Source organism: Pristis pectinata, chromosome 7 (assembly GCF_009764475.1).
Source record: "Pristis pectinata isolate sPriPec2 chromosome 7, sPriPec2.1.pri, whole genome shotgun sequence".
In the NCBI taxonomy this organism is placed as follows: Eukaryota; Metazoa; Chordata; class Chondrichthyes; order Rhinopristiformes; family Pristidae; genus Pristis; species Pristis pectinata.
In genome coordinates this window covers 2909829-2925188 of record NC_067411.1, presented here as the reverse complement: position 1 = coordinate 2925188, position 15360 = coordinate 2909829, and the positions used below count along the sequence as shown (strand labels likewise).

The 15360-nt window shown below is 52.0% G+C and overlaps 1 protein-coding gene across 2 annotated transcripts in view; it reads right to left on the bottom strand.

Annotated features, from left to right (window-relative positions):
• c9 (complement component 9) overlaps positions 1–15360 on the bottom strand; it is a 45401-nt gene that overhangs the window by 10438 nt on the left and 19603 nt on the right. For both annotated transcript variants that reach the window (XM_052020487.1, XM_052020486.1), the window contains exons 10-11: positions 6503–6734; positions 5532–5678 (exon numbers count right to left, since the gene is read on the bottom strand). In XM_052020487.1, coding sequence (XP_051876447.1) covers positions 5533–5678; positions 6503–6734 — 378 coding nt within the window. In that variant the 3' untranslated portion in view covers position 5532. The remainder of the gene's footprint in view (positions 1–5531; positions 5679–6502; positions 6735–15360) is intronic.

The following is a 15360-nucleotide window of genomic DNA, read 5'->3' as shown; positions in this document are numbered from 1 at the left end:
ATATCGACAAGTTCTAGCTTATCAGCCTGTTTTACGCCATCCTCACAAATGTCAAGGTCTCTCTCACAGGTGACTACTGAAGCAAAGTATTCATTAAGAACTTCCCCCGACTCCAGGCACATGTTTCCTCCTCTATCCCTAATCGGTCCAACCCTCAGTCGAGTCATCCTCCTGTTCTTCACATATGAGCCAAATGCCTTGGGGTTTTCCTTAATCCTACTCGCCAAGGACTTCTCATTCCCCCTTCTAGCTCTGCTAAGTCCATTCTTAATCTCCTTCCTGGCTACCAACTCTCTAGAGCCCTGTCTGATCCTTGCTTCCTAAGCCTTAAGTAAGCTTCTTTCTTCATCTTCACTAGATATTCCACATCTCTTGTCAACCATGGTTCCTTCACCCTCCTGTCCCTCTCCAAGGCAAGGGTAAAGGTCAGGGAGTTATGGTCACTGCCCCCAAAATGCTCACCCACCGAGAGATCTGACACCTGAACAGGCTCATTGCCTAGTACCAGATACAGAATGGCCTCTCCTCTAGTCGGCCTGTCTATATACTGTGTCAAGAATCCTTCCTGGACACACCGAACAAATTCCACCCCATCCAAACCTTTTGCACTAAGGGGGAGCCAATCAATATTGGAGAAGTTGAAATCACCCATGATATCAACCCTGTGATGTTTGCACCTCTCCAAAATCTGCCCCCTGATCTGTTCCTCAGTGTCTCTGCTCTATTGGGGGGTCTGTAGAACACTCCCAGTAGAGTGATCGTTCCTTTCCTATTTCTGACTTCCACCCACACTGACTCAGTGGACGATCCCTCCAGGACATCCTCTCTTTCTACAGCTGTGACACTGTCCCTGATCAGCAAAGCCACCCACCACCCCCCCCCACCTCTTTTACCTCCATCCCTGTCCCTTTTGAAACATCTAAACCCCAGAACATCCAGCAGCCATTCCTGCCCTTGCGACAGCCAAGTCTCTGTAATGGCCACAACACAGTGGTTCCATGTACTGACCCACAGTCTAAGTTCAGCACCTTTGTTCCTGATACTTCTCGCATTAAAATAAACACACTTCAACCCATCCAACTGACTGCAATTTTGCCTATCCTTCCTCAGTCTCTCTACACACTGCATCAACCTGTACACCAACTGCCCCATCCTCTGACCTATCATTCAGGTTCCCATCCCCCTGCCAAACTAGTTTAAACCCTCCAACAGTTCTACCAAACCTGTTCCCAAGGATATTGGTCCTCCACCAGTTCAGGTGTAACCCGTCCCTTTTGTACAGGTCATACCTTCCCCAGAAGAGATCCCAATGATCCACAAATCCGAAACCCTGCCTCCTGCACCAATTCCTGAGCCACACATTCATCTGCCAAATCAACCTATTCTTACCCTCACTGGTGCGTGGCACAGGCAGCAATCCAGAGATTACTACCCTTGAGGTCCTGCTTTTCAGCTTCCTACCTAGTTCCCCATATTCACTTTTCAGGACCTCATCCTTTTTCCTACTTACATCGTTGGTACATATGTGTACCACCACCTCTGGCTGCTCACCCTCCCCCTTCAGAATGCTGTGGACCCGATCTGAGACGTCCCTGACCCTGGCACCCAGGAGACTTGAGATCTCCCACATCTGGCAGGAAGAACACACACTGACCCTGGATCCATTGTCACTACTTTAGCTCAGCACCAATAGACAAAGAAACTTAGCAGAAACTTACCTTAGCCTCTTCTCGCCAAAGCCTCAGAGGGCCGAAGGGCTTGTTTCTGTGTTCTCTCTCTCTCTCTCTCTCTCTCTCTCTCTCTCTCTGAGGGCACAGGTTTCAGGTGAGAGGGGAAAAACTTAAAAGGGACCTGGGCAACTTTTTCACCCAGAGGGTGGTGAGTATATGGAACGAGCTGCCGGAGGAAGTGGGTGAGGCAGGTACAACAGCAACATTCAAAAGACACTTGGACAGGTACAAGGTTTGGAGGGGTATGAACCAAATGCAGGCAAATGGGAATGGCTTAGGTGGGCACCTTGGTCAGTATGGACAAGTTGGGCCGAAGGGCCTGTTTCTGTGTTGTATGACTCTATGACTTGATGATCCATTTAAAACTGAGGTACACACAAATTTCTTCTCTCAGAGGGCAGTGAATCTCTGGACTTCTCTGCTCCTGAGGGTGGAGGAGACCGGATTATTAATGGTACATAAACCAAGGAGCTGAGGGCTGTGGGGATCTGGCACAGCTGAGGCCTGGGGAAAATTAGCCATGATCATATTGAATGGTGGGGCAGGCTGGAGGGATTAGCTACTCCTGCTCCTATTCCCACGTGTCCACGTGTTACTGCCTTCAGGAATGGCCCAGCAAACCCCGTGCTATGAGGCCCTGGAGTAGCCGGTTCTGAGCACGCCCTGGGAGTGTGTGGATGTGCAGGCAGTGGGAGTGTGGGCATAAGCGAGTTCAGACGCAGAAAACTGAGGCACGAAGGTTATCGTTTGTTCTCTAGGCTGTCATTATTCTGATCTCCAGGGATGGGACTCACGCAGAGGTGGTAGGAGATCCCTCAGGCCCTGCGGCCTGTTCCTTTCTGCAGTCAGACCTCGTGTGTGGCCCAACCCTCAGCACTCAGTAACAAAGTCTCTGCCCAGCATCCACTGGCGGTATTGATCCACAAAGCTGAGGCAGGGTCTGTGAGCACAGTGGTTAAACTCCCCGACCAGCGGCTGCGGGTTGGGAGCCACGACTTTGAACCCGCCCACAGCAGCTGGGGAGCCTAACTTCACAAGAAAGGACATTACACTGCAACTTTTAAACAAAAAAAGCAACCCTTGGTGGTGAAGCCGAGAACTTACAGCAGGGGAGGAGGCCACTTGGCCCATTGTGTCTGATCTTGTCGAAAACCAGCGCCCAGTCTAATCCCATCCCGCACTGAGGTTTACATCCTGTCGGTTGCGGTCCTGTAACTCTACACTCGGACACTGTCTGTGTGTGATGACAGGCTTCTGCTTCCTCAATCCTTTCAGGTTGTGAGGTTCAGACCAGACCCCCACCTTCTGGGGAGGGCGGTATCCTCTCCCCATCTCCCACTGGTTACTTTATATCTCTGCCCCTGGCACCTCTGCTTGGGGAAACAGCTCCTCCCTAAGCTTAGGCCCCAATTCCTATTTATCTAAAACCCTACTGCTGTGACCACCTCTACCCTTCGCCAAGTTCTAACATGGGAAGTGAGGCCGCCGTATTAGTGCACAGCAAGCTCCCACAAACTGCCAGGTTATTACGACCAGATAACTTGGGTTCTGTAAGAACAAAGGAATCAGGAACAAGAATAGGCCAGTCAACCCATTGAGCAGTTCCATCTTTCAACAAGACCGTGGCCAATTCGACTTTCTACCCTGTCCAAATGTCGCTCTCTGCTCCGAATGAACCCAGTGACTCAGCCTCACACCCTCCGGGGCATAGACTCCCCTCCTTGCAGTCCTGAGCAGCCGAGCCCTGGTTCTGAGTCGGTGACCCCTGGCCCTGCACCCCTCAGTCAGGAGACACACCCTCCCTGCCCCCAGCCTGCCCAGCCCTGTGAGTGTTCTGGCCCCAGGAGAACTTCCCCACTCCCTGGTAACTCGAGACCCAATGTGCCTGACTCTTAACCATCTCCTCCTCCAAGGGGCAATTAGGGATGGACAATAAACGCTTGTTTTGTCAACGAGAACAGTAAGCTGTGAACAATAAGATCTCCATGTCAAACCCTCAACGTTTACAAGTGTGAAATGAGAGAAGTACACAGAGGTCCCTGTTGACGTCAGATCGAGTCACTGCTCCGATGGGCAGTATGCTAGGAGGAAAAAGGTTGGGGATTCCCACTCCAGAGACTGAACACAAGGAATGGATGGCGGTGGTGCAGTGTGTAGAGCCACTGCCTCACAGCGCCAGGACCCAGGTTCGATCCCGACCTCCGGCGCTGTCTGTGAGTTTCCCCTGGAAATGCTCCAGCTTCCTCCCACATCCAGAAGATGTTTAAATACTAGAGGACATGCATCAAATACTGGAGAACATGCATTTAAGGTGAGAGGGGGAAAGTTTAAAGGAGATGCGAGGGGCAAATTTTTTTTGGGTGCCTGGAAGGTGCTGCCAGGGGTGGGGGTGGAGGCAGATACCATAGAGGTGTTTAAGAGGCTTTTAGACAGGCCCGTGGATAAACAAGGAGTAGAGGGATACGGATCATTGCAGGTGGAAGAGATTTAGTTTAATTTGGCACGGTGCTCAGCACAGACACAGTGGGCCAAAGGGCCTGTTCCTGTACTGTACTGTTCTCTGTTCTGATCTACATGCAGGCTTGTGGGTTAATTGGCTGCTGAGAATTGCCCCCTTAGTGTGTAGGTAAGGGGTAGAATCTGGTGGAGTTGAAGAGAATGTGGGGAGAATAAAATGGGTAGTACCAGTGTGAAAGGGTGGTTGCTGGTCAGTACAGACTCGGTGGGCCAAAGGGCCTGTTTTCATACAGTATCTCTTTCACTATGACCCTAAAAATGTGGGTGAACTGTTCGATGCAGGAGTGACGGAGATTTGTGCTGTGGAGGTTTTGTTGTTGAAGTGTGGCTACAGTGTCAGTGGTCTGTTCCCCCAAGTCCTGGTCAAACGTCACAGTGCTGCTTGTGGGATCTTGCTGTGCGTGAGGTGAACGCCAAGTTTCCCCGCCTAATGACAGAACGCATTGCAAAATTCCATTGGCTGTGAAATGCCCCATAATACCCTAAGCCTTAGACCAACCCATGGGAGTGGGATCTTTCCTTCCTGTTTGGGGGTTCTCGGGAATGGTTGATACACAAGATATTAGTCACATGTACATCGAAACACACAGTGAAATGCACCTTTTGTGTAGAGTGTTCTGGGGGCAGCCCGCAAGTGTCGCCACGCTTCCGGCGCCAACATAACATGCCCACAACTTCCTAACCTGTACGTCTTTGGAATGTGGGAGGAAACCAGAGCACCCGGAGGAAACCCACGCAGACACGGGGAGAACGTACAAACTCCTTACAGACAGTGGCCGGGATTGAACCCAGGTCGCTGGCGCTGTGATAGCGTTACACTAACCGCTACACTACACCAATCCTGGCCAGGACAAGTTCCGGGAATCGGCTCCGGGAGGGGGGCAAGGGTTGGAGGGGACCACGGGTGATATGGGGGGGGGGGGGGAGGTGGTAGAATGGTGGAGGGAGGTTGGGGACAGAGGGAGAGGTGGATGGGTGTGGAGGGGAGGGGAAGGAGGTGTGGGGAAAGGGGGGAGGGAGGGCTGGGATGCAGGAGGAGTGCAGGAAGGGGTTGGGCAGTGGGTGAGGGCGTGAAGTAGGGAGGGAGGGGAAGGGACGTGTGGGGGAACAGGGGGAAGGGAAGGGGAAGGAAGGGGTGTGGGAGTGGGTGCAGGGGGAGGGGTAGAGGAGGGAGGACAGAGTGTGGGAGGGGGAGGACAGAGGGGGAAGGGGTTGGGGAGGACAGGGGAGGGGACAGAGCTGGGAGGGGGAGGGTGGAGGGGACGAGGGATGCCAGACCCTTACCTCAGCAGTATTCCAGGCTCCTGCTCTCCCCCTGGCACTCGGTGCCCTCTCCCTGCCGCCCCAGGCACTGGCGGGTCCGCTGCCGCTGCCCATCGCTGCAGCCCGACCACTCCGACCAGCAGCTCCAGTGACCGTCCGTGTAACCTGCTGCTCACACACAGGGGACACACTTACTCGGTCCTCCTCCCATCTACTCAGACCGCCTCACACTCACGTGCACACATGCACTCACACTAGCTCTCACACACACACCCCCTCGCGCTCACACCTCGCGGACCGCCCTGTACCTCTGATGTCATCACAGCCCCCAGGAGGGGCAGGGGTTCCCACTGGAGGGGGAGGGTAGTGCCCCCACCATTGCCCCCCGAGGGTGGTTCTCGGCTGCCCACAGTATGGTGGGGAGGGGGATTCTCCCTCAGACCCCACGTAAGGGGAGCTGGTGGACCCACCTCGTTCGGACTCAGAATCAATCTGGGCAGCTCGGGGGAAAGAGCCGGGGTGGGGGTGAAGGGTTAACGAGACAGGGGAAGGTCAGTGTGGGTCAACAGTGAAATGGGTGGGGGCACCGAGGAACACATTAGCCCCCACCTGCCCCTTCCTGCCCTTCCTCCCATCATTCGGTGGGCCGTGGGGACAGAGGATCCCCGACCCATTGGTCGGGACCCAAATGAGGTCACATTCCTCACCCCTGACCCAGCCCAGGCCGATTCCTGATTGGTGGGACAGTCCTACAGCCAATGGGGTCGGAGTGACCACCGGCTGGGCCGAGGAAGGGGTTGGAGTTCATCACTAGGTACACCCTCCCCTCCCTCCCCATCCCACCTTCCTTCCCCTCCCATCCCTCCCCTCCGTTCCTTCCCATCCCCTCTGCTCCCTCCCTGCCCTATCCCACCCCTCACCTCCTTTCCCTCCCATCCCCTCCCCTCTCCTCCCATCCCCACCCCTCCCCTCTGTCCCAGCCCACTGCTCACCTGACCCTTGGTGTGTGACCTTTGGGATTTGACAGGCCTCTCCCTGGAAGGTGTGGGTGCACAGGCAGTAGCACTGACCATTCAGGAGCATCACCGTACCCCCGTTCATGCACGGCTGACACTTGCAGACGCTGTACTCTGCCTCGTAGTCACCGATGGCCCGCTCCAGGTTCCGCCGTATAGATGTGGAGTTCCTCATGGACAGAGGCACCAGGCCGTAAATCGGCAGCAGCTGGGGAGGGGGGGGGGGGGAGAGCAGGGCCTCCGTCAGCTGGGAATAAGGCTGGGGGTCCGTCAATGTTTCCCCGAGACTGGAGGGCCCCACCCCTGGGTGATGGACAGGCTCCACCCCTGGGTTACTGACAGGTCCTGGGTGACTGACAGGTCTCACCTCATGGTGATGGACAGGCCCCACCCCTGGATGACTGGAGGGTCCCACCTCAGGGTGACAGACAGGTCCCTCCTTTGCCCAAGCCTCTCTCCATGGGCATGGATGGAGGAGGCTCCATCGGGAGGTTGGTATTTCCATGGGGCAGTGTTTGATTGACGTTGCGTACTGGGCGGTGTTCAGGGAGCAGTGTGTAACGGACAGTGTTTGATGGGAGAGCATTTACAGTGTAGCAGTTAGCACAACACTATTACAGCACCAGCGACCTGGGTTCAATTCCGGCCACTGTCTGTGAGGAGTTTGCACGTTCTCCCCGTGTCTGCGTGGGTTTCCTCTGGGTGCTCCGGTTTCCTCCCACATTCCAAAGACGTACATTGTGGACATGCTATGTTGGCGCCGGAAGCGTGGCGACACTTGCAGGCTGCCCCCAGAACACTCTACGCAAAAGATGCATTTCACTGTGTGTTTTAATGTACGTGTGACTAATAAAGAAATCTTCTCTTATCTTAAAAAGAGTCTGGAATGCACAGTGATTGGGGACAGTGTTTCACAGCCGTGTTTGGGGACAATGTTTAATGGACAGTGTTTAACAGACATGTTGGGGACAATTGTTTAATAGAAGTGTTTCTTGACAAATGGGATCAGTGGTGAGTGACTATATTGGAAGGATTGTGTTCAAACCCGTGGTGTTCAGTCGAGAAAACTTACCACCCAGGGGTGTCCACTTTCCCTGTGCTGTTGAAACAGCAAACATAGACAGTCCTGTCCCAACCCAGACACTTTCCCTTCCTGCAGTGGCCACACTTCTCTCTCAACATCACAGAATCAGCACCCGAAGGCCTTCTCAGGGAGAATTCTTCGATCCTGACAGATCGGAGTAGAACTTTTCTCCCAATCTCCCACTGCAACGCTGTGCCAATAATTTTCATCACAAAGTCCTTGGTCATTAACATCTCTCCCTTGGGAAGTCCCAGCTGATCCAACCCCATCTCTCACTACAGACTCAGAGTCACACAGCATGGAAACAGGCCCTTCGGCCCAACTGGTCCATGCTGACCAAGATGCCCATCAAAGCCAGTTCTATTTGCCCACATTTGGTCCATATCCTTCTAAAGCTTTCCCATCCATGACCCTGTCCAAGTGACTTTTAAATGTTGTTAATGTACCTACCTCAACCACTTCCTCTGGCAGCTCGTTCCATATACGGACCACCCTCTGGGTGAAAATGTTGCCCCTCAGGTTCTGATTAAATCTCTCCCCTCTCGCCCTAAACCTATGCCCTCTAGTTCTTGATTCCCCAACCCTGGGAAAAAGTGAGTGCATTCACCCTATCTCTGCCCCTCATGATTTTATGCACCTCTCTAAGACCACCCCTCAGTCTCCTACGCTCCAAGGAATAAAGTCACTGCTTCCCCAACCTCTCCCTATAACTCAGGCCCTCGAGTCCTGGCAATATAAATCTCCTCTGCACTTTTTCCAGTTTAACGGCATCTTTCCTGTAGCAGGATGACCAAAGCTGAACACAATATCCCAAATGTGGCCTCACCAACGTCTTGTACAACTGCAACATAACATCCCAACTTCTGTACTCAATGCCCTGACTGATGAAGGCCAGCGAGCCAAAAACCTTCTTCACCACCCTGTCTACCTGTGACGCCACTTTCAGGGAACCATGTACTTGTAGTCCGAGGTCCCTCTGTTCTACAACACTCCCCGGGGCCCTACCATTCACTGTGAAAGTCCTGCCCTCATTTGTCTTCCCAAAATACAACACCTCACACACATCTGAATTAAACTCCATTTGCCATTCCTCAGCCCACTTACCCAGCTGATCACCATCCCCCTGTAAAGCCTGATGACCATCTTCACTGTCAACAAAAGCACCTATTTTAGTGTCACCTTGAAGATCTCCGTTAGGCGGCTTCCTAGCTTTCCCAGCCCTGGTCGTATCCAGGGAAAACTCTGACAAATCCCAGGTCTGGGCCCCTTGACTTTCACCTCATGGCTCTTGTGGCTGAGCCAGGTGCTACTTAAATGCAGAGGGTTTCTGCCTCTCCGCTCACTGCATGAAATGCGTCGTTTGGCCGGTGCCCTGCCCTCGCCTGTTCTCACTGCCGGGGAACGCTGCTCCTCACTGTGGACCTGGTCCAGATCTCTCTCATAGGGAAACTGTACATCACCTGAAGGGGGAGACCAGCACAAAGCCCGTGATCTAACGGACCTAGGGTGGGTGGAGACAGTGCAGGAGGCTTGGCAACTTACCGACAGCCCTGACCTGCACAGGTTCTTCACCACAGCAAAAGCCATCTCTGGCCCCAATTCAATTAACAATTCAAAGACCTGCTCAACCACGACGCTCAATGCGAATACCCTTGTCTCGATCCACCGCAACCTGTCAGGGCCAGTCTTGCTGTCGGTCCTTGACCAACTCATCCATAACAACCTATCAATCAGGGCCAGTCTTGCTGCCACCCCGACCAACGAGCCCACGTCCCAACTCACAGACAGAACGGCCTTTGGAGCAGACGGTATCCCTGTTCTAAAACTTGGTGGTGAAGAGCTTCAGACACAAATCCACAGCCTCCACCCACATCTGGGACCAGGAAGATAGTCCTGGGAAACAGTCACCCTCATCCTGACCATCTTCGTGAAAGGGGGGGGTGTCTGCCTGCAGTGACCATAGAGGGGACTCCTTGCTCCCCGCCACAGGGAGAGTCATCGCCAGGGTCCCCCCCACCGACCTCCTCCCAGGGGCAAAGAGCTGCTCCCAAATCACAGAGGGGATCTGTCCATCCAGAGGCAGAGTGGACACGATCTTTCACAAGTGAATGCATGGACCCACCATTCTACAGGTCCTTCCTCAACCTCTGAAGACACTCGATTCCGTTACTAGTCAGAGGCTGAAGGGCATCCATCTTAACTTCGTTGACCTGCAGAAATTCACCTCCACCGCTTATCTGTTACACAACGGCACAGAAGGGTGAGTCCAGTTAAACAAGGCTGAAGCATTGGTCCAACACTTATCTTTCTTGCTGTGATGTTGGACCTCACCCAGGGAGTGCAACTAGTCCACAGGGAGATGGGAAAGTGTTCAACCTGTCACCTCTGTTCCAGAACAGAGGTCACCCCAACCCCAGTCATTGAGGAGCAGAATGGAGATGAGGTTTGAGTAAAGTCATGTCCAGAGGCTGAGCTCCAAGTCATTGACAAGTGGTTTACAGAAGCCAACAAGCTTGGAGCACGTCCTTGAATCATTTCCTCTGACCACCAGGTCATCTCCTCCTGTGACAGAGCTTGGACTAGAGTATCTTCTTTGAAAGTGGCAACACTGGTAGACAGGGTGGTGAAGAAGGCATTTGGCATGCTGGCTTTCGTCGGTCAGGGCACTGAGTACAGGAGTTGGGGGGTCATGTTACAGCTGTACAAGTCGTTGGTGATGCCACATTTTGAGTACTGTGTGCAGTTCTGGTCACCTTGCTATAGGAAGGATGTGATTGAACTGGAGAGGGTGTGAAAAAGATTTATGAGGATGTTACCGGGACTGGAGGGCTTGATTTATAAGGAGAGACTGTTTTTCCTGGAGTGTAGGAGGCTGAGGGGTGACCTTATAGAGGTTTATAAAATCATGAGGGGCAGAGATAAGTTGAATACCCACTTTCTTTTTCCCATGATCCCAAGTTTTTTTTTAACCTGTGCTACCTCAGTGCACTCTGTACTAACTCAGTGTAACTGCACTGTGTAATGAATTGACCTGTACGATCAGTATGCAAGACAAGTTTTTCACTGTACCTCGGTACAAGTGACAATAATAAACTGATACCAATACCAAATGCTGGCAAGTGGGACTAGCTTAGATAGGCAACTTGGCTGGCAGAGATGAGTTGGGCTGAAGGGCCTGTTTCTGTGCTGTATGACTCAATCTGTTTTGGGTGTCTGGATTTGGGAATGCAAGGAATATGACCTGCTCAAAGGAGCTGACTGTGTGTAGTTAGGTCTTCAGTGCGGTGGATGTCAACCTGGAGAGGGCACGGACACGGTCTGTTCACCCTTTCCGAGGACTTGGAAGTTATTGCGGAAGCAGCATTGATGGTATCTTCCCCTGCTCCGAGGTGCCTATCCCTGGTAGTCCATCACTCAGAGCTCATCTTTCTCCATAGCAAAGTCTAGGAAATTCCTTTCTTTTCTTGGGCTTGTTACAAACTGACTAAAAAAGTCCTGTAAACATTCCAACAATCCTGCTCTCTGTGTCATCTACTGCCTTGGGTAATCTTTGGCTGATCAAACCTTGGGTCTCGTTACCTAGCTACATGTTTGTTCATCTAACTCCTTCTGACTCTGTGTAAACCTACAAAATACAATGAAAGTTTCTTCCATTTTATTCCTTTATCAGTTTGCCTGCATCATTGACGAGGCAGCATTTATTGCCTGTCCCTAATCACCCTGGAGAAGGTGGGGGTGAGCTGCCTTCCTGAACTGCAGCAGTCACTCTGGTGAAGGGTCTCCCCCAGCGCTGTTGGGGAGGGAGTTCTAAGGTTCAGACCCAGTGACGGTGAAGGACCGGCGATATACAAGCAGTTCTGCTATTACATGATAGTTGCATTCCTAAGAAACCTCATGTTATAGCAGGACAGGCTGTAGTTGCCGTCAAAGCACAGATTTAAACATGTTTTCACGATCGCGCTATTACCAGTGCAGTCTGCATAATGCAAATAGTGTTCCCAAATCCGTTCACTGCATTATAACCAATATGCATTATGGAATCATGTGGTAAAACCAACTGTACTTTCAGGCCAAGGCGTGGGAATTGGATGCGTTACTGTAATATTCTGAAGGTGACTCTAAGGAGAGAAGTGTTTCTAAAGATGGAAATGTTTACAATTATGAGAGGCATAAATAAGGTGGACGGTAACAGTCTTTTCCCCAGGGTAGGGGAGTCCAAAACTAGAGGGCATAGGTCTAGGGTGAGAGGGGAAAGATTTAAAAGGGAGCTGAGGGGCAATGTTTTCACGCAGAGGGCGGTGAGTGTATGGAACGAGCTGCCAGGGGAAGTGGGTGAGGCAGGTACAACAGTGTCATTTAAGAAGCACTTGGATAGGTACGTGGAGGGGCGGGGCTTGGAGGGATATGGGCCGAACACAGGAAATTGGGACTAGCTGGGTGGGCACCGTGGTCGGCATGGACTGGTTGGGCCGAAGGGCCTGTATCCATACTGTATTGCTCTGTGACTCTATAAGGATGTTGCTTTTCTAGTGCTGAGCCCCCTCTGGTGGCCAGATGACAGCAGAATGAGATTGTGCCTTTGCAGAGGTGTTTGTTCTAACTGCGGACTGAGTCTGGTTCTCCAGACGTTTGTGCACACTGGACAATGCCGTCAGGATAAATGACAACAAGAACGAAAGCAGCTTAACCAGGGCGGTCGTGGGAATGATTGTCGTCTGCCTTTTGTGAGATGTTGGGCTTTTCCCCACTGGAACTGTGGAGCCGTAAAATTTGCTGAGTTTTATTTCTCTGGTGGTTTTTGTGCTGCTGTCAGCTGTGTCAGACCACAGTCAAGTCAAGATGATCACAACCAGGACTCTAGATTCCCTCAACAGTTCATTTGAGTCAAACCCTGAATATGTGCTTGATGGTCGGCATTGTTACAATGGGCCAAAGGGTCTGTTTCTGTGCTGTATGACACTGTGTAGAATGCAGTTCCGTGGAGTGGCAACACAAATAGATAGGGTGGTGAAGAAACCGTTCAGCGCACTTGCTTTCATTAGTCGGGGCACGGAGTATAAAATTCAGGAAGTCACGTTGCAGCTGTATGAAACTTTGATTCAGCCACATTTGGAGTAGTGTGTGTACTTCTGGTTGTTGCTTTACTGGGAGCAATGTGGAGGCTCGGGAGGGGCTGCAGAAGAGATTCACCTGCATTAAAGAGTGTCACCTGTAAGGAGAGGTTGGACAAACTTGGGTTGTCCTCTCTGGAGTGTCAGAGGCCGAGGGGAGACCGGATAGAGGATTATAAAATTATGAGAGGCATAGATAGAGTAGAAGTCAGAGTCTTTTCCCCAGGGTGGATGTGTCAAATACTAGAGGGTATAGGTTTAAGGTGAGAGGTGGGGGGTGACGGGAGTTTAAAGGAGATTTATGGGGAAAGATTTGTTTTTACACAGAGAGCGGTGGGTGTCTAGAATGCGCTGCCAAGGGTGGTGGTGGAAGCAGATACAACAGCAATGTTTAAGTGAGATCTAGACAGGCATATGAACAGGCAGGGAATGGAGGAGGATTAGACTGTGTGTAGGCAGGTGGGATTAGTGTAAACTGGCATCATGGTCAGCACAGACATGGTGGGCCGAAGGGCCTGTTCCTGTGCTCTTCTGTGGACCAACCTTTGGGAAGTGGGACGAAACCGGAGCAGTCAGAGGAACCCCCTGAGAATTCCATTGAGCTCTCAACTCTCAGCGCTTAGTGCAAGTTGAGAAAAACACCACTGGGCCCAGGCAAACAAGGGGACAAGAAGAGAAGGGATGGTTAAACTGGGTGCCGAACTCTCAGGGCCACGGTACAACTGACAGAAGGAAGCAGCTTCCTGCCGAGACTGGCTGAAGACTCGATGACTTGTTAATGGGGTGAATTCGGATGTGGTGTTCCGGGAGTACAAGAGTCAGTGGAATATGGGTAGAACTCAAACAAGAAGGGAATGATATTGTGTCCAGTTCTGGTCGCCCTGTTATAGAAAATACATCATTAAACTGGAAAGAGCGCAGAGAAGATTTACGAGGATGTTGCCAGGACTCGAGGGCCTGAGTTACAGGGAGAGGTTGGCCAGGCTGGGTCTTTATTCCTTGGACCATAGGAGAATGAGGGGTGGTCTTATAGAGGTGTATAAAATCATGAGGGGCAGAGATAGGGTGAATGCACTCAGTCTTTTTCCCAGGGTTGGGGAATCAAGAGCTAGAGGGGGGGGAAGATTTAAAAGTGAGATGGGAGAGATTTAAAAGGGACCTAAGGGGCAACTTCTTCAATACAGAGAGTGGCGAGTGTATGGAACGAGCTGCCAGAGGAAGTGGTTGAGGCAAGTAAAATAACGACATTTAAAAGACACTTGGACAGGTACACGGATAGGAAAGGTACGGAGGGATAAGGGCCAAACACGGGGAAATGGGACTAGCTCAAGTGGGCACCGTTGTCAGCATGGACGAGTTGGGCTGAAGGGCCTGTTTCTGTTGTGTTACTCTATGGCTCCATAATGTATGTGCTGAAAGAAGGCAGCTGAGTGAGAAGCAACTGAGGTTCAAGCAGTCAGCGATCCAGCAAGGACTGGGTCTGCAATACCACCCAGTGCGGTCACAGAGAGTCCGTTTGACATAACTGAGGGACACCTGTCAACAGTGTGGTCCCTTGGGATGTGCTGAGCAGGTCGGAGTGTACAAATGAAGAGCAAAGCAGGGAGAGGAATCACAGCACAAATGTCCAAACCCGATACAAAGAGCATGTTACCTGAAGCTGGAGAATTTGATATTGAGCCCTGCAGGCTGCAACATGTGCAGACAGATTCTGATGGTAGAGTGAGGGAGATGCCAGGCCATGAGTCATAGCCATACAGCATGGAAACAGGCCATTCGGCCCACCAAGTCCATGCTGACCAGTGGGAACATGTCCACATTAATCCCATGTCGCTGCACTTGGCCTGTAGCCTTCTGTGCCTGGGTGATTCCAGAGCTTGTTGAGATGCTTCTTAACTGCTGTCAGTGACTGTGCTTCCGCTCCTCCCTCAGCAGTGTGTTCCAGGTACTCATCACCCTCTGGGTGTGAAGGGACCCCTCAGATCCCCCCTGAATCTCCTCCTCCCCTTTACCTAAACCAGGTTACGGACTGTAGCGACGTACACTTCTGCTGCTGCTCATGGTCCACAGTGTCTCCTGGTTGCCCAGGATGAAGATGCCACATCTGTTCCGATTCCATTCCACACAACACGATGGGATTTCTGGGCCGATGTTTGGAGGAACGGTGTTTAAATGGAGGCGTTGTGAGGGAGATCCCTCAGATTGCTGCAGTGCCTTGAGTGAATGGGCAAGGTCTGACTAGAAGATCATTAGGCGCAGTTGCCTCAGCCACAAGGCACATGTTGACCATTGGGGTGGCAGAGTGGTTCAACAGGTACTGCTGCTGCCTCAGGTCCAGAGACCGAGGGGCAAATTTTCCACGCAGTGGGTGGTGAGTATATGGAACAAGCTGCCAGAGGAAGTGGGTGAGGCAGGAACAACAGTATCATTTAAGAAGCACTTGGATAGGTACACGGAGGGGCGGGGCCTGGAGGGATATGGGCCGAATGCAGGAAATTAGGACTAGCTGAGTCGGCACCGTGGTCGGCATGGACAGGTTGGGCTGAAGGGCCTGTATCCGTGCTGTATTGCTCTATGACTCTATGACCCAGTTCAATCCTAACCTCGGGCACTGTCTGTAAGGAGTTTGTACGTTCTCC